Below are 20,310 nucleotides of genomic sequence, written 5' to 3' on the forward strand. Positions count from 1 at the left end.
TGAAAATCGGCATAGTGCATCAGCATGAGATGCTTCACATTTCGTGTTCTTACATGTATATCAAAAGTTGCATCGTTTGACGGCCATGTGGCTTTGAAAATGGGAGAAATCTAATATGCGTCTAAAACGGCATAAAACAGCATATAACTCCATTACTATTGATCCAATCGCTTCCATATTTTGCATGTGGCTTGGTCATGTGAAGGCGAACATTTTTGGGCGGGGGTCAAAATTCGATATCTCTAACCGTTTGGCCGCCATCTTGGATTGAAGTTTTTCGTTTGTCGGGGTTGCCATGGCAACAAAAGTTGAAATCCGAATGACTTGATTTTTACAGCATTGTTACGCACAGTCAAGGGGATGCTATGTGCAAAATCTCAACTCCGTACGTTGAATAGTTCCCGAGATAATGGAGATACAGTATTTTGACGGACAGACATACGAACAGACAACGGACAAGTTTGTCAGCAAATCTAACCAGCGCATATGATACAGCGGGTCCGGGCAAATCAGAAACACTAATTGCTTTCAACCTAGATGCAATAACAATGTCGTCTTAGCTCGCGAAAGAAAGGTCTTTTTCTTGTGTCTAACCAGTCAAATGACCTTGACACGTGACCTTGGTGACCTTGACTAAAAAACAATGTTTGTTTGCCATGCTATCAAATGCAAGTGTCAAAACCTCGAAAAACTCAAAAATAATTAGGGCTTCTTGCCATAAGGCAGAAGACCTATTGTAATTACTGATGTTTTTATTATTATTATTATTATTATTATTTATTTTTCCGCCGTATTTTGTTCCAGCCCTACAAAGAGCACCAGTGGACAGAATCGCTTGAAAAAAATCAGGCAGATGCGCACCGAGGTGTAGATATTCCCCATTAAAATCTCTAGGCTGTGGGCCCAATAGCAAAGGGCAGATAAATCAAAATTAATTCAAAATTTTCAATTTGAAATGCAAATATCTCCAAAACTACTGCTGCAATGACTACCAAACTTCTTGAGCAGATGCGCAATCAAAATGTCTACAATTTCGCCTGGACGGGTCGAGTCGCTAAAATGCACCGTTTGGCCGCTATTTGCGATTGAAGTTTTTGCTGCTGTTTTTCAGCCCAATTCTGACTACTTTGCTCCCAAAATCTGCTGCACTACAACTACAACAGCTACCGCTTTCAAACTTGCCATACTTTGTCTCTAGGCACCTCCCTACGCAACGACATCGTCAAATGCGACAATGTGGATTCGATGGCCGCCATATTGGATGCTACTTCGGCTCAAAAGTTGACTACAAAAACGTAAACAGGCTTCTCTCTGAATTTTTTTGCAAGCCATACGTAGCAGATACAACACTTCAAATACATGTTCTGAAGTTGCTTTTGGCTGGTGAACAATTTTTGTTCTTAGTCATATATCAAAAGTCACGTGATGCGGCCGCCATATTGGATTGAAGCTGTTGAAAGGAAATTTGCAGATTTTGTGAAGTACGCATTTTCCGCAATCCATAACTCTGAAAGTTTTGCCAGCAGAACATTGAAATTTTGCAGATATAGAATACCTACCTAAAATATGTCGCAAGTGAAAGTTTGTTGCGATATCTTGCTTAGTTACGCATATGGAGATGTTTACTTTTGTTGTTTATTTTCAACTCAGATGTATTTTCAAAAAATCGCAGCACCATGACTATTACAGCTACGCAGCTAAAATCTTGCAGTGTCTTGTAACTTGATGTGTTGAACATTTTTTGTTCTTTGATGCATGTCAAAATGTGAATTGTTTGGCGGCCATATTGGATTTTCTCAGATTCTTATGACACTGCATTTGAAACGCTGTAACTACTAGAGTTTTACACAGAATGACGTGAAAATCGGCATAGTGCATCAGCATGAGATGCTTCACATTTCGTGTTCTTACATGTATATCAAAAGTTGCATCGTTTGACGGCCATGTGGCTTTGAAAATGGGAGAAATCTAATATGCGTCTAAAACGGCATAAAACAGCATATAACTCCATTACTATTGATCCAATCGCTTCCATATTTTGCATGTGGCTTGGTCATGTGAAGGCGAACATTTTTGGGCGGGGGTCAAAATTCGATATCTCTAACCGTTTGGCCGCCATCTTGGATTGAAGTTTTTCGTTTGTCGGGGTTGCCATGGCAACAAAAGTTGAAATCCGAATGACTTGATTTTTACAGCATTGTTACGCACAGTCAAGGGGATGCTATGTGCAAAATCTCAACTCCGTACGTTGAATAGTTCCCGAGATAATGGAGATACAGTATTTTGACGGACAGACATACGAACAGACAACGGACAAGTTTGTCAGCAAATCTAACCAGCGCATATGATACAGCGGGTCCGGGCAAATCAGAAACACTAATTGCTTTCAACCTAGATGCAATAACAATGTCGTCTTAGCTCGCGAAAGAAAGGTCTTTTTCTTGTGTCTAACCAGTCAAATGACCTTGACACGTGACCTTGGTGACCTTGACTAAAAAACAATGTTTGTTTGCCATGCTATCAAATGCAAGTGTCAAAACCTCGAAAAACTCAAAAATAATTAGGGCTTCTTGCCATAAGGCAGAAGACCTATTGTAATTACTGATGTTTTTATTATTATTATTATTATTATTATTTATTTTTCCGCCGTATTTTGTTCCAGCCCTACAAAGAGCACCAGTGGACAGAATCGCTTGAAAAAAATCAGGCAGATGCGCACCGAGGTGTAGATATTCCCCATTAAAATCTCTAGGCTGTGGGCCCAATAGCAAAGGGCAGATAAATCAAAATTAATTCAAAATTTTCAATTTGAAATGCAAATATCTCCAAAACTACTGCTGCAATGACTACCAAACTTCTTGAGCAGATGCGCAATCAAAATGTCTACAATTTCGCCTGGACGGGTCGAGTCGCTAAAATGCACCGTTTGGCCGCTATTTGCGATTGAAGTTTTTGCTGCTGTTTTTCAGCCCAATTCTGACTACTTTGCTCCCAAAATCTGCTGCACTACAACTACAACAGCTACCGCTTTCAAACTTGCCATACTTTGTCTCTAGGCACCTCCCTACGCAACGACATCGTCAAATGCGACAATGTGGATTCGATGGCCGCCATATTGGATGCTACTTCGGCTCAAAAGTTGACTACAAAAACGTAAACAGGCTTCTCTCTGAATTTTTTTGCAAGCCATACGTAGCAGATACAACACTTCAAATACATGTTCTGAAGTTGCTTTTGGCTGGTGAACAATTTTTGTTCTTAGTCATATATCAAAAGTCACGTGATGCGGCCGCCATATTGGATTGAAGCTGTTGAAAGGAAATTTGCAGATTTTGTGAAGTACGCATTTTCCGCAATCCATAACTCTGAAAGTTTTGCCAGCAGAACATTGAAATTTTGCAGATATAGAATACCTACCTAAAATATGTCGCAAGTGAAAGTTTGTTGCGATATCTTGCTTAGTTACGCATATGGAGATGTTTACTTTTGTTGTTTATTTTCAACTCAGATGTATTTTCAAAAAATCGCAGCACCATGACTATTACAGCTACGCAGCTAAAATCTTGCAGTGTCTTGTAACTTGATGTGTTGAACATTTTTTGTTCTTTGATGCATGTCAAAATGTGAATTGTTTGGCGGCCATATTGGATTTTCTCAGATTCTTATGACACTGCATTTGAAACGCTGTAACTACTAGAGTTTTACACAGAATGATGTGAAAATCGGCATAGTGCATCAGCATGAGATGCTTCACATTTCGTGTTCTTACATGTATATCAAAAGTTGCATCGTTTGACGGCCATGTGGCTTTGAAAATGGGAGAAATCTAATATGCGTCTAAAACGGCATAAAACAGCATATAACTCCATTACTATTGATCCAATCGCTTCCATATTTTGCATGTGGCTTGGTCATGTGAAGGCGAACATTTTTGGGCGGGGGTCAAAATTCGATATCTCTAACCGTTTGGCCGCCATCTTGGATTGAAGTTTTTCGTTTGTCGGGGTTGCCATGGCAACAAAAGTTGAAATCCGAATGACTTGATTTTTACAGCATTGTTACGCACAGTCAAGGGGATGCTATGTGCAAAATCTCAACTCCGTACGTTGAATAGTTCCCGAGATAATGGAGATACAGTATTTTGACGGACAGACATACGAACAGACAACGGACAAGTTTGTCAGCAAATCTAACCAGCGCATATGATACAGCGGGTCCGGGCAAATCAGAAACACTAATTGCTTTCAACCTAGATGCAATAACAATGTCGTCTTAGCTCGCGAAAGAAAGGTCTTTTTCTTGTGTCTAACCAGTCAAATGACCTTGACTCGTGACCTTGGTGACCTTGACTAAAAAACAATGTTTGTTTGCCATGCTATCAAATGCAAGTGTCAAAACCTCGAAAAACTCAAAAATAATTAGGGCTTCTTGCCATAAGGCAGAAGACCTATTGTAATTACTGATGTTTTTATTATTATTATTATTATTATTATTTATTTTTCCGCCGTATTTTGTTCCAGCCCTACAAAGAGCACCAGTGGACAGAATCGCTTGAAAAAAATCAGGCAGATGCGCACCGAGGTGTAGATATTCCCCATTAAAATCTCTAGGCTGTGGGCCCAATAGCAAAGGGCAGATAAATCAAAATTAATTCAAAATTTTCAATTTGAAATGCAAATATCTCCAAAACTACTGCTGCAATGACTACCAAACTTCTTGAGCAGATGCGCAATCAAAATGTCTACAATTTCGCCTGGACGGGTCGAGTCGCTAAAATGCACCGTTTGGCCGCTATTTGCGATTGAAGTTTTTGCTGCTGTTTTTCAGCCCAATTCTGACTACTTTGCTCCCAAAATCTGCTGCACTACAACTACAACAGCTACCGCTTTCAAACTTGCCATACTTTGTCTCTAGGCACCTCCCTACGCAACGACATCATTATTAAAATACACCGTTTTGACGGCGATACAGACTGTATTAGCTAAAACGAAGACAGAACGTTTGAGACGTGCCCCCTAATGAAAGGAAACAGTGCGCAGCAAATTTACTAATATTTCTTCTTAGACCGCTTTAAATATCTATCGAAAGTGCTTGCCTCTATGTACACGTCACCATAAACAATACTAGCCATCAAAACCCCCAAATTTCTGCATATTAAGGAAATAAGCACTACTTTTTATCACCGACGGCCCAGGAATACGCGGCGGTATGTGCCAAAACTTGGTGCAGCATTTCACGTTTAACACTTGGAAAGAGCACGAAAATCTGAAGGAAAGCGGGAAGACGATTACGGCCGCTTTTTCAAACACCTGTCTCACAAGACCGTACACCAGCACTCATTGTTGTTTCTAAGTTCAACTGTTCCGTTCAAAGTTGTATGAGTCCTGTGTATATAAATATGTATCTTTATTTATGTCAAAAGTACTAACAGTTACCGGATACATTTTATCTCAACTTCAGCTGAAATTCCCTACAGTTATTTGCTGCAACTCCATTTACAGAGACTGTTTCTGACAGCAAACTCAAAATGCGAAAAAGTGAAAGGTATTTGTGTGTTTTGTAGTGCATACGTAAAATTCAAAACAAGCAAAGGCTGATGTGTATCAGTCAATATCCCTTCTGTTTAGGCGTGGGGCCTCCGATGCGTCTCCATGTCTAAAACAGTAGAAATATTTACCGATGCAGCGAGGAAACCATGAATATAACTTATAATTACTTATACTCTATTTCCGGTCGAGCTTCCGTATTCTTTCTATATTATAAATGATTTTACATGCATTTAAATAGATTTCAAGATGAAGACTAATTAAAAATCCATTTACTTGCATCTCTCTCCTTTTCACCCTCATTGTCTCTGCATGAGCATGAAAAGCACGTGAAATTCGTTCCAAGTCGCGAGTAAACAAATCTACAGCGTCTCGCAAAGCAGCGGTGTGATAGGCCCACTTGCTCGTATTATTTCAATGTTTAAACTCATATTTTTTATTAACGAGTTTACAGATGTTAGTAGTTCAGCTAGCACACAAGGTGTGGAAAGGCATACACAGACGTTTAGCGTCTCAATCCTATTTTATGAGGACTATTCAAAAATAGTCCCAAACTCTCCCATATTGTTTTACATATTCACATTGACAAGTCTCCCTGGTCAGTTTTACATAAAGAGCAAATATCATCGTTAGTTCATAAACATTAATTCCTCCTTAGTATAGATGCGGTGTAGAAATTCCAGTGGAATTCTATAGCTTTAATATCTTTTGTCCTGGAGTAATATACTAGGATTTCTCCATTTGGAGAGGTTACATTAAAGCTTTCCACTCACTCATCACACACCATCAATAGGTTGAGTTATTCAATCATGTGGGTGCTATATCTCTGTAATTCTTCTTGCTCAAGACGTTTTGACAAATATTTTCATTTTTTAAAGAGTGTGTGCACTGTGTAAACCGACTTGGAATGTACCAGCATTGAATCACATTCAGCTTAAGCTATAGCTTTATGTTTTGGATATTTTGAACAGATCGCTGTGCCGTATGCACTCTTTGATTACTGAATGGACAACCACAAAGTTATTTTTTCTTTTGATGTTTTAATAGAGGTAGCATCTGTTTCAAACCCAACATGAATTCAAACATAAAGAATTATGCATTTCCCATTACTGACAGTAGTATGTATCAATATTATCTGTAGCCATGACTACTATTGGAAGTACGTCACAGATGCAAATGGATGTATTGCATAACATCCAAGAAGCCCTCATCGCTGCTCGCAGCTATATTTATACTTTGTCTTTCAATATGAACCTTTAAGATCAACCATGTGCACTTAAAAGAACCGACAAATCAGATGGTGGCCACAGGAACACATGCGAAAAACACCTAGTTGTGGATACAGCAGAGTGTAGCAAACCTAGATAAAATACTGTGACTATTTGTCCCAGTCCACCCAGCTGTGAATCGGTACTTTGTAAGGATGGGAAAGCCACATTAAGTAGGTGCACCTGGTGGCAGCAAGAGTTGTATATGGCCATGGAAGTTGAGATCCAGTGTTCGATGGTGAGCTCGATATTGATGCATGCAAATGTTAGTATAATAATAAAGACCCCGGTTAGAGATGGTTTTCAGCAACCCATATATTCTTGTCTCCGGCCATGATAATACAACTTGACACCTAACAGGATACATGTCCCAGTTGCAGAAATCAATGATAATAGTATCAATCACGGGCTTCTCTGGTCCAGATTTGATTTATTTGCACCACATAGGTGGAATATTGCAGAGTATATCATTAAACAAATAAACAAGCAAACTTTTCTACCCTTTTTGGGTGACCATATGCTGACCTGAGATTGTCAGTCTGACCATGTCCATTGTGGAATGGACTGGATGTAATAAACAAGTAAACAGAACGATGACTTTCTTCTGATATATTTTTTAACAACTCAGTTTCCATTATTCTGGCAAATAATGGAAACTTATGGTCAGGCTCACTGCCTTGGTTGGCACATCATCGGTTCCCAGTTGTGCAGGTCGATGCTCATGGTGTTGATCACTGGATCGTCTGATCCAGACTCGATTATTTGCAGACCACTGCCATATAGCCGGAATATTGCTGAGTGCAGCTTTACTGAACTCACTCGCTCAACTGGAACATATTAGCATTGTTTTATCACATTATTGCCCTTAGTAAACCCAATGAACAGTGATACCAGTCAACAAGGAGGCCTGTTTTTTTTTTTCTGCATTGCTGTGGTCAAGTCAAGTTGCAGTATCTGAATGACACATGATGTTTGAATGACAATCTGAAGAAGATTAGTAAACTATCTCATATATAGATTTATAATGAAACATTTCACAAAGGTTTCAAAAGTCAGCTGTATCTTTCGTGACTGTATTCTTAACACAACATCTGTAGCTGAGAAGGAATTATGCCTGCACTGAACAATGACATTAGTCAAAAACGGAAACTAAATTAATTTTGGTACACCACAGTGGCCAAATCAAGTTATACGTATTAAAGGGCACACAATCTTGCAGCTATGAATGTAAACATACTTGAATGACACTTTGAATTGAATTATTAATGTGTGTTAGAAATATAAACCCAGATATGCAGTGAAGATATCTTATGGGAGACAACAATGATTGTATTTCAGTGTGGTTTTGTCAATATGCTATATTCTATCACTGATCAAGATGACCCAGGTTGTTGATGGAGGGGTAGCTTAATAGTTAAAGTGTTTGCTTGTCACACCGAAGACCTGGGTTCTATTCCCCACATGTGTACAAATGTGAAGCCCATGTCTGGTGTCCTTGCCATGATCTTGCTACAGTATTGTTAAAAATGCCATAAAATCATACTCACTCACTACTTAAGTTTATGTACCAGATATAGCCTTTTAATAATTAGGTTATCACCTCAGCTTATCTACAGTCATATATTCATTGTGAAAAGCAGGGTTTAGTTGACTGTTAAGTTCAAAGTGAAACCAAGCATTCACGAGTTAGTGCTGGAACAATTTCACAGTTTGAATTGAACGTTAGAATGGATGCTGGTTGTCATGAAATGGTTGCCTTGACAACTGACTGGACTTTTTGTTTCTTTCAGATGCAGGAAGTTCAGTCATGATCAGACAACCTATGGCAGACAGTACATTGTTCAAGCCAGTGGGGTTTGATCGTACAATGCCAGTGCTGCCAATAGTTTCTTCTGTAGGTAGTGTCGAGACCTTGAGGTCATCTCAGGGGTGTTACCGGTCTGAAGGAGGTGTTGTATGTCGCGAATGTGGGAAGATGTTCACTGCGTACAGCACGCTGTTGGATCATAAATATGCCGTTCATGACAACATCACTCATTCCTGTATCTGTGGAAAGGCATACAAATACAAACCCAGTCTTCGGAAACATAAGAGGATGTGTGCGAAGCTTCATTTGCTTCAACAACAATCTCAGTGATAGGTCAGTTCATTGTCAGGTGATCTCGCCTCGTATGTTTACACATCATGTTGAAGGATACAGTTTGAATCAGTATGGCATACTGTTGTACATTTGATAACATTCACAGAAATGTAAGGTATCCTTGGTTGATAAATGTAGTTCTCAAAACTTTCAAACATCCAATTTCACAACCTGTTTCATCTTGTGGTTCATACATTTGTGAATTCCTCATTGAGTTCTTGTTACTGAGTGAGCAAGTTATGTTTTCAGCCATTTTAGCAATGTTCCAGCAATATCACAGCTGGGTACACCAGAAATGGGATTCACACATAGTATCCATGCAGGGAATCGAACCTGAGTCTTCAACATGACCAATGAATGCTTTAACCACTAGGCTCCCCCCACCCTTCCTCTTATTACTGATAGATGTAAAATTCACACGGGATGATACTGAAAACAAAGTGTTTCCTTACAGAATGCTGTGAAACCTTGATCGTGTTCTTGAAACTGATTGAAGCATGACGATTGACAGTAAAATCAGTCTTCCTTCAGCCGTCTGCTGTCAGAAATGACCGTGATGAAAACATTTTTTTGCGAAAGTTCACGAACAGATGCTCATCTCCAAACAGCCATGATGTCCATGCCTGTGACCGACTAATGTTTAGAAATAAATGGAATTCTGAAGCGTTGCTGGGAACTGACTGAAACCAGATCTTTTTGTTATTTTCAGATGCTGGAAGGTCAAACAGGTTCAGTCAGTCTCATGCAGAAAATTTGTCTGGACCTTGTGATCCTGACCGTGATGAATCCGGCTTCATGTATGGTCAGTTTCAGCAGGACCAGTTCATGGACCCTCCTCAGGGATCCAAAGATGTCACTTGTCCGCAGTGTGGTAAAATGTTCTTCAGCAGACGGGCATTTTTGTATCACAAGACTGCTGTCCATGATAAAGTGACTTACTCCTGTGTGTGTGGCAAGGTGTACATGTACCCATCTGGCTTGAAGTATCACAGACTTCGATGTCCTCTGTGGAAGAAAGACAGTTGTTGACTGATAACATGACTCTCTCTGTCTGTGGCAAGGTGTACATGTACCCATCTGGCTTGAAGTATCACAGATTTCGATGTCCTCTGTGGAAGAAGGAAAGTTGTTGACTGATAACGTGACTCTCTCTATCTGTGCCAAAATGTACATGTACCCATCTGGCTTGAAGTATCACAGATTTCGATGTCCTCTGTGGAAGAAGGAAAGTTGTTGACTGATAACGTGACTCTCTCTATCTGTGTCAAAATGTACATGTACCCATCTGGCTTGAAGTATCACAGATTTCGATGTCATCTGTGGAAGAAAGACAGTTGTTGACTGATAACATGACTCTCTCTGTCTGTGCCAAGGTGTACATGTACCCATCTGGCTTGAAGTAAAACAGACTTTGATGTCCTCTGTGGAAGGACAGTTGTTGACTGATAGCATGACCCACTCTCTCTGTGGCAAGGTGTACATGTACCCATCTGGCTTGAAGTAAAACAGACTTTGATGTCCTCTGTGGAAGGACAGTTGTTGACTGATAGCATGACCCACTCTGTCTGTGGCAAGGTGTACATGTACCCATCTGGCTTGAAGTAAAACAGACTTTGATGTCCTGTGTGGAAGAAAGATAGATGCTGACTGCTATTAGAATACTGCTCGTCTTTCTGCCATACAAACTTTGGTGCTCTGTTTGGAATAAAGACACTTTATATTCTGTTCATCAAAACAGAAAAACATTGTCAATTTGACAAATTTCTAGAATATAAATGTTTTTCTTTCTATAAAGATTTTTGCGAATGCTGATGTTATGTTTGTCAATCAGCCTACAGTATTATGTGGCCCTTGGCATTGACTTCTGTGTAATCTGAATTTAGTTATCACTTAAATCTCTGTAAATCAAGGATAACATTGTGAGAAGAATCTCTTCACTTTTATTTTCTATATCTACTACTGATTGCAGGCGATGGGGTAGCATAGTAGTTCAAGCATTTGCTTGTCACGCCAAAGACCCGGGTTCGATTCCCCACATGCATACAGTGTGTGAAGCCTGGTGTTATCTGGCATGATATTGTCAGATTATTGCAAGTGTAAAACTAAAATTGATCACTCACTCCTCAGATCAAGAAGGCGTGTTATTTAGGGTCTGGTGCGTGTCAAAATCAGCCATTTTGTTAGAGGTATAATGATTTGGGCAAGTTACCACATCAACAGCTAAGGTTAATGTAGTGTATTGATACATGTGATAAGATGAAAAATAATGTTAAACATAATAATGTGTTTCTTTTTTTATCAGGGTTTTTTTCAGGAAGTATTTTTGTAACACTTCAACAGGACTAGCCTTTTGACTTAAGATAAATACTACCGAACTTTGGTAATGTTGACTTGGGTAATTCGCTTGCTGCTGCTACATTTTCATTTATACAGGACAAAATAAGTTAGGGATATTGGTATTTTAGGATTGATATTTTGTTAGTGTCAGTGAAGAATTAGATCATCATTCAGAATTTCAAAATTTACATGTATCCCTAACTCTTTTTGTCTATATTAGATTAAAAACTGTTTTTTCTATCATTACTATACTTTTGTATTTGATGAGAAGTCCAAACTTGCAAGGAAAATACATTGCCAACTGTTTGAAAATATCTGATAATTTCTACTGCTATTTTACTGCGCCTTTTTTGTTTGACTTTTCCTGTTGACCTGATGTCTCTCTTTGTCGTCCTCCCTATCAGATAATTATTTTGGGTATCGAAGTCATGATAACCTCCCAAAGCAGTCAGCTGAGTCTTGGGGGATGCATTCAGCTTTGTCTTCATGGGAGATGAAGAATGAGAATCCGTAGTTGCAGGAAGCTAAGACAGCCATCACACTGTTGTGGCACTCTAGTGATAGCTGTATCTGCAAGGGTTGTTATGATCCATTCACATACCAGTATTCGATTACCCAAAGTGTATTTTTCATGAATTCAAGTCGTTATTTGCAATCACTTTATTCAAATATCTGGAAAAGTTTAATGTGTGCTTTTAGTAAAAATTTGGTGTTTTTTATTAAAGCAAGAAATGAAAACTGGAATACATCAAGGTCAGGCAGGATAACAGACTTCACGCAAATATATACTGTCCATTTAAAGTTAAGATTGACTTGTAGCACTCACTATACGTTATGTGATTACATAATTACATCAAAGAAGAATTCTCAACTACCTTTGGTGAAATATATGCATGCCTTGTATGGATCAATTTGACGTGGATCATCCATTACGATCCTTCAAAACATATGCAAATATTGCGCACTGTGAACAGCTGCATTTGGATGTAAAGTTTTGTTAAAAATTTGTCAGTTTTCACTGGGATTCATTTATTGAACTCATGACAATAACATGTTCATTGTTACAATTTTTTTCTGAGAATATCCGTTCATGTGTAAACGGTACCTTTTAACAGAATGGAATATTCACAATATCTAATTTAGAAAAGTTGACTGAAGTAAGTTGCTATATTTATTTTAGTGTTGATTGGTAGTATATATCACTTGACAGTAATGGGGTTGCTGGTTATAGTCCTGATAAATTAACACTGTCGACATGATCAAAATATGTCAGAGAATATATTTTGTTATTGTTTCACTGACTATAATAAATAATATATCAGCTGAAGACGTGTTAGTGTATTCGTTATCAACAGTTCATATTCGTTGCCCAGTGTTTATGATCTGTAATATATTTGCCTCATAGTGTATTCATAGCAGCCGTGGAGATACCATGTTAACACTAAAAAGCACCCACCTCTAAAAAGTAGCCCTGACCACCTTCTAGACCAGTCTGTAAGAAATCTTCATAATGATACCCTTCAAGACTGAAAAGTTACGTGATTGATTTTGTCCTATTGTACGTGACAAATGTTTTACACACAACAGTAACACATAAGTTACATCTAATCAACTTATAACTCTGTGATTCTTCAAAGGCATTTAGAAGTTGGCATAGTAATACAGGACACATTTTATGGATAACTTGGTTTGGGTTTACACCCAAGAAGTTGCTATCCATAAAATTTGTCCTGTATAACTTATAACTCTGTTGGAAAAGTTTTAATTTTATTAAGATTCAAATGAAGGTTTTGTTACCACTCACTTTCCCCATAAAGATGTACAGATAACTTGTATGTGGTTTTAATTTCAGCTCCCCTTTGCTCCCTTTTTCGTATTTTATATGTCTAGAGTGTTTATTATAGTTAACATGGTATATAGCAATGGTATCCTAGCGTTCTTTGCTATCCCAGTACCGCAGTAGTACAGATTACATTTAATGTAACCCATAGCTTCAGCCTTCAAGTTATTGACTCAGGCGAAATATTAGATGTGATTTTTATAAGCTGAACAAAACTGATCTTGTTCAACACATCGGGAAAATTACATGATGCTTTTGTTGAAATAAGCTTATGTGGAAAGGCCTGTACATCAGACGTTTTATTTTTCATGAGGTTCAAGCATAAAATAACAGTTTCACTGACAGTTGTTTTCTGGTGGTTGATGGTGTTTCATCATCACACGTCATGCCCAGTTATGTAATGTCTGGAGAACACAACGACAGTGGTTTTTTGTTGTGATAGGTCATGAAAGTACTTTATTGAATGAGTAATGATTACATTGGGGATCTGATGGTGACAGCTACGAGATTATTTAAGTGTTGTTGTCTGATGACGTCTGCCACAAAGTTCTGATTCCAAACAATCATGATTACACAACTTTTTGTTAATCTTGCATATTCGTTGGTTTCACATTAATTTTAGAATCGCTGTGCGAATGCGCATAACGTGCAAAAAAAAATATCTACTGGTGAACTTCCACTTTGGTCATATGTTTATTGATAGTGTTAATACACTCAAAATAAAATAATTAAATAAATACTTATTTACCTGTGACACCTGTTCATAGCTGACTTAATACATTGATCTGCATATGCTTTTCAATTATTGATGTGTGTGTCTAATTTGGTTGCAGGTGCGTCAGAAATGTGTTTTTTGTTAGTTGTGAGAAGGGAATGTGCGGGAAAGACAGTGGTGGTGAGATGTGTTTATACAAGAACATGTTGATATAGATGAAGCTATTTACTTCACTACTCCCGGTCTTTGGTTAATAAATGAATTAAGATGAGTTGCATTCGATATGAAACTGGGTTGTGATTTCTTCAGAACATCTTTACATTATCAGTAAAGCATTCACAAAAAGTGGAAGGTAGGCAGTAGATATTTTTAGATGCTCATGCACACAGCGAGTCGAACATTAATGTGAAACCAACCAATTGTTCAACAGTGACACCCAGGTTGAGGCTGTGTTGGTCTTGATCAGTGATTTTCAGGGTCAGGTCACATATTTGGAAAAAAAATCATTACACCTTTTTCAGAACTCAGTTAAGTTTGGTTGGTCTTGATTGTCCATTAGTGTCAAAGTTCAAGATCAAGGTCATATATTTGACCCATAATGAAAAAGACTTATTGCACCTTAAATCCGAACTCAATGCAGCAGAATTGATCTTGATGGTCCACCACTGTTTGTGAGGGTGAAGGTTACTTGTTTGACCATATTCGGGGGAAAAATCACATCACCTTCATCCCCAACTCAGTGAAGCAGAGTTGCTCTTGATGGTTGGTCCATTAGTGTTGATCAGGGTCAAAGTGACATTTGACCATATTCGGGAATATATCACTACATACACCATCAATCAAAATTCACTGTCCATTAATACATGGCATGTGAAAGAAGTTTTAATTTTTTAAATTTTTTTTTGCAACTGCTGTGCATCATTTTGATATTATTTTTTGTTACCTATTTTGGATTTTTTGTTTCCCTGATTTGAATGCTAATTGTCTCGCCAGTATGAAACATGGACTCAACCGTGAACTCTTGTTACTTTCAGGTCAACAGAGTTCAGTTGGCTTCAGTTCGGCAGCTAGTTCTCTGTATGAACAAAATGACAATAAGCATCACCTGGCTCTCAGAGGTTCAGCCTTGAACTTTGACCTGCTGAAAGACCCCACCACTCAACCTTCCTTCCCTGCCCTGATTGATGTTACGAGGTGTATGGGAGCAGGTCAGGGCAGGACTCTTGTGTCTGGCCCCGGTGGGTCTGCAGACTTGGGGAGTGGGGCTGTATATAAAGTGGCCTGTCCCCTATGTGACAAGTCTTTCCTCAGTATGCGGGCCATGCAGAACCACTACGCCACCATTCACAATAATGTGACGTTTGACTGTCGGTGTGGAAAGTCTTACAAGTCTCGGAACGGTCTGTGGCTTCATAGGAAGAAGTGTATTGTGTACCAGATATGTCAGACTGAAAATCGAATGGATATGCCCTAATTCATAATAATATGACGTTTGACTGTCACTGTGGAAAGTGTATTTATAACTCTTGGAAAGGCCTGTGGCTTCATATTAAGAATTGTATGGTGTACCAGATGGTTGTAGGAAAAATGTCACATGAAAAAAATCTTGGATTTGGGTAGGAAAAAGTTATGAAATAGTATAAACACAGTAAATGGAGGACAGAACCAATATATGACTTTTGTTTTTTAATTAGTTTCACTAAGGATGAAAATGAAATAGTATTTTAAAGTACAATATAAACAGGATGTTTTTATTTCTGATGATGAAAGTGAAATAGTATTTATAAAGTACAATATAAACAGGATGATTTTATTTCTGACAATGTAGTAATTACTGGAGAACAGGGGAATTTATCATGGCTATTTTTCTGAGGACATTTTTTTCCTATGACTATATTTTTGATCACCTACCAGATTATGTCAGGCTGAAAATTGAATGGATATGCCGTAGTCTAAAATCTTGGGTTTGTTGTAATAGATGTCAGTATTCAGGCAAGTAGCATGGGCTATGTAAATGTACCAGGAAGAGTTTACATGACAGACAGCACTGTTCAGCAATACAATCATTTAGTTTTTCCAAGAAATGATTATCAAAAGACAGGAAGTATGTCATTAGACAGGAAGAATCTGACAGACAAACAGGAAGTGTATTGCGAGACAGACAGGAAATGTCTCTTTTGTCAGGTAGGAAATTCTCAATGGACATACAGGAAACAGAAGATTTCTTTGAGGAAACACACATTTTATGTGACCATAGTGAAAGTTATCTGATGATTATTGGTATAGAAATTGTGTACTTTCCACGTCCAAACCGATCAGATGATGATGATGATGATGACGATGATGATGATGATGACGACGACAGTGATGATGATGATGATGATGATGATGATGATGATGATGATGATGACATTCCAGAAACATCATTAGGAATTAGTTTGTTATTTTAGCTGTATTTTGGATGACTTCAGTGACCACATGCAAGTGTTTCGTGTTTTGTGAAGAGACTTTGTAATTGTTGTGTTCAATGAGTGACGGTAACATTGCAGTGTTATTCAAAATCAACAGTGGATGTTAATATTGTATCATAAAGTATGCATAATAGTTATTTTGTATTTTTGTGTAATTTATTCTGTTCATGGTCATAAAAATGATTTTTTAACACTTATTGACTTATTAACTTGTCTTGATTTGTATATCACTGAACAGCAGAAACAGCTGATCAGCACAAGCAGCATAGATACTTGGCTACATATGACACAGATATGTAGCTATGTATAGAATAGTTTCATGTAATCGTTACTTGGCTGCTTGTAACACAGTGACATACCTGCATATGAGATTGGTTCATTTTGTTTGTTGTCTAATGCTGCTCTCAGCAATATTCCAGTTACATGGCAGCGGTCTGTAAATAATCAAATGGGATTCAACAGTCCAGTGATCAACAACATGAGAGCGATCTACACAAATGGGATAGGAGAACATTTGTCAGCCAAATCTGTGAGCCTGACCCCCTGATCCTGTTCGTTGCCTCTAACGCCCTGTGTTGGTTGGTGAAAAAGAATTCAAACTCTGATCTTCAGGGTTGAGATAGCTATATATAACAGCAACATCTCTACAAGTAACAAGGTTCTCATTTGCGCAGAGTGATGCTCATGCTGTTGATCACTGGATTATCTGGTCCAGACTCGATTACAGACTGCCGACATATAGCAAGAATGTTGCTGAGTGCAGCGTAAAACTAAACTCACCCACACTTCATGTAACACACTCTCAGCTACATGAAACAGCTGCTTAATTGCATTTGGAAAGGCAAATGTATGTGCCACAGCTACATCTTTAGATGTGACACAGCCTCTGACCTACAGGAAGAATTGCTATTTAGCTACATGTGGCATAGCTACTTACCTACAAGAAGAATTGCTATTTAGCTACATGTGACATAGCTACTGACCTTCATGAAGAATTGCTATTTAGCTACATGTGACATAGCTACTGACCTTCATGAAGAATTGCTAATTAGCTACATGTGATATAGCTGTGGACCTGCAGGAAGAATTGCTAAATAGCTGCATGTGGCATAGCTACTGTGCTACATAATTAGCTACTGACTACCGACCTACTGAGCTAAAGAAAGAATTTCTAATTAGTTACATATGAACCTGCTACTTAGCTACAGGAAGAATTGCTACTTAACAACAAATGAAACTACTAGCTACACGAATATCGCTAACTTCCTACATGTGACAGTTACTGGGCTCCAAGAAAAATTGCTAATTACCTACATGTGACATAGCCACTGACCTACAAGAAGAATTGCTAATTAGCTACATGTGACATAGCTACTGAGGTTGTAGGTTTTGCACGTTTGCCCATATGTGGAACTTGAACAAGAATCCATAACTACTGATTGCAAATTATTTGTCAGCTAAATCATTTGACTGATATTTAGATCCTGGAAGGTGAATATTTCAATACACTTTCCTGGGGCAAGTATACAAAGTGTGGTGGGCCAACCCAAGCATGTTTATCAGACACCTGAATATACAATACCCATGTGGTCAGACCTGTAATGATCAAACATTACCTGGATTTAGAGAGAGTAATTTTAATGACTAGCTATCAGCACACTCATACCTTCAGTGTACAGAACAATTCAGTTAGGTAATGCTCTGGCAGAGACAACAAAACTGTGCTTTAATGATGATATTTCAGTGCTCGCATTGTTTTAGGAGTGTCTGTGAGCTTAATTTTGTTCGGAGCTCCATTCCAGTTGTGTTACAGCATGTTGGTTTAATGAAACACAGAAATGATAGAGGTCATTATGAGATAAAAAATCTTGTGTATTCTGTCAAGGGTAAAAGTGTAACAAGACCTGGTTAGAGGAAACGCTCAGATTGAATGGAAGCTGTCTTGATGCAAAGATAAATGTACATTTTGAAAGTGCATTAGTGTCACAGTCTGTAAAGAAATGATCATCCAGATAGTTGATGCTGTTACTTAGGGAGTGACATATGTCTAAAGATGCGTTCTCACGGTGTGACTAGTAGTAACAACTTCTAGCATGCAACATAGTTGCAATGTGATAACACCAAAATGATATGAAGTTGCATACAACTGGTTGCATGATAAAGGACTTGTCCTATTTTCTGCTGTAAGTTGCAAGCTCTCGACCAATCAAATCGCTGAGATCTGTGTCTTTCACAGAGTGCTTTTTCCTTAGTTGAAGGTTGTCAACTTGTGGAAGTATTATCTTTTGATAATATTTTGCACTGATACTTGCTTGAAATCTAACAGAATAGTTTGGATTCTTTGCAAGATGAAATGGCACTATCTGTGTTTTTTATGCATACACCACATAACTTACTGCTTGCCAAATATATTGTAAGGTGAGTTCCAACGTCTCTCTAGCAGGAATACTGTTTCTCTTGGGGTACACTTCTTCTCAATGTATGGAGAAATTTTCTCCAACAAAATGTCAAAATTTGCCTTGTCCATATGGAGAAAATTCTTCAGTGACCATGGATCTTTATGTTCAGCCTCCCAATGAAGCAAATTATACGCCACAGACGTATTTTGCCTAAGAATCTAGTTATGGACCCTCACCCATGTAGGCTTTCTCTTCTTTGTAGCGAGTGTGATGTACACCAACATTATCACGGCTAGTGTTTCTTCTTCACTGGACGAATCCAAGTTGCTGAGTCATACATGAGAATCTCTCTAGATATGAGTTGTATGTGACATATGTCATAAATATGTCATATAGTCGATAATGCCCTAATAAAGAACGTCTCGTTGACGAGTGATGAATTTATGATCGTTGATGACCACATTGAAACTGTTGAAGAAACTGAGGGTGATGGGATGTGATTTCATCCAGAGATTGCTGCAATTGCAAACAGCTGACAGTTAGCACTCGAGATTTTAACCCCAACCTAAATGTACCTGTTGACAATGCAAAAAAAAAAAAAGAATGGGCAGTTAGCTCATGCTGGTTTCATTTCTTGAAGAATGAATTTAAATTGTAAGATTGCTTCAGTATTTCAGTTTGATGAATTTACAAAGTGTATCAGACCATCAGTTACATGCCATGTGACCAGTCATGCGACACAACAGTTTCAGGTGGTTTATTCAGGACCCAGGTTGTGAAAAATATGTCCAGACTCAGGCACTAGGGTAACTTTTCCCCAAACTAGCTAAACTAACACTGGTTTTTACATATTGAAAACAGACTTGACACGACTCCATTGCAGTAATGAGTAAGTGAGTGAGTTTAGATTTACACCGCAATCAGCAATATTCCAATCATATGTCAGCGGTCTGTAAATAATAGTCCCAGTAAATAGTCTGGACCAGAAATTCCAGTGATCAACATCTTGAGCATCGATCTGTGCAGTTGGGAACCGATGACATGTGTCTACCAAGTCAGCGAGCCTGACCTCCCGATCCATTACTCTACCCGAGGACCTTCAGGTGTCTCCACTGCTGTAAGCTAATATTATCAGAAATGTACAAGTGTTTACTATGACCCAAAAAGTATTACTGGCAGACAAGGATAAGTTGAGCTGGCTCAAAGAACGTGTTTATGAGAGGTAGGCAGTGCATGGCAACAAACCCATTTGGTTTGTGAAAGTGAGAGCAGATGTAGGCTAGTGCACATGCAGTGCATAAGATTGAAATTGATTCCACGTGTAGGTGCACACGCTTTGCTCATAAGACTCTCACTTGATCATAGGCAACCTGGGGTCCTTCGCCCACAGAAGCAAGTGTCAGTTGCCGTGACTCATACATGCTAATACGGGTCAATTGTCAGCACTGTGCTCAACTTATCCTTGTTTGCCAGTAATATGCATAAGTTTGGTTTCAGTATTTTCTGGTAGTTACCTTACGGTCAGATAAAATAAATAAGTACAGACCAGAGCTTCCTTTCACAAAGCACTAAGGTGATAATATGTTACCAAGGC

At 38.5% G+C, this 20,310-nt stretch overlaps 1 protein-coding gene across 3 annotated transcripts in view; it reads left to right on the plus strand.

The window, feature by feature from the left end:
* The window catches only part of LOC137281728 (zinc finger and SCAN domain-containing protein 31-like), a 107,922-nt gene that overhangs the window by 45,461 nt on the left and 42,151 nt on the right, over window positions 1-20,310 (plus strand). The window contains exon 2 of one of the 3 annotated variants that reach the window (XM_067813303.1): window positions 14,881-16,514. The exons of 1 other annotated variant lie outside the window; for it this stretch is intronic. In XM_067813303.1, the coding sequence (XP_067669404.1) occupies window positions 14,881-15,320 (440 nt within the window). In that variant the 3' untranslated portion in view covers window positions 15,321-16,514. Of the gene's footprint in view, window positions 1-9,663; window positions 10,095-14,880; window positions 16,515-20,310 lie in introns of those variants that run through there. One more of the 3 variants, XM_067813302.1, reaches the window with a different exon arrangement.

Source organism: Haliotis asinina, chromosome 4 (genome assembly GCF_037392515.1).
Source record: "Haliotis asinina isolate JCU_RB_2024 chromosome 4, JCU_Hal_asi_v2, whole genome shotgun sequence".
NCBI lineage: Eukaryota > Metazoa > Mollusca > Gastropoda > Lepetellida > Haliotidae > Haliotis > Haliotis asinina.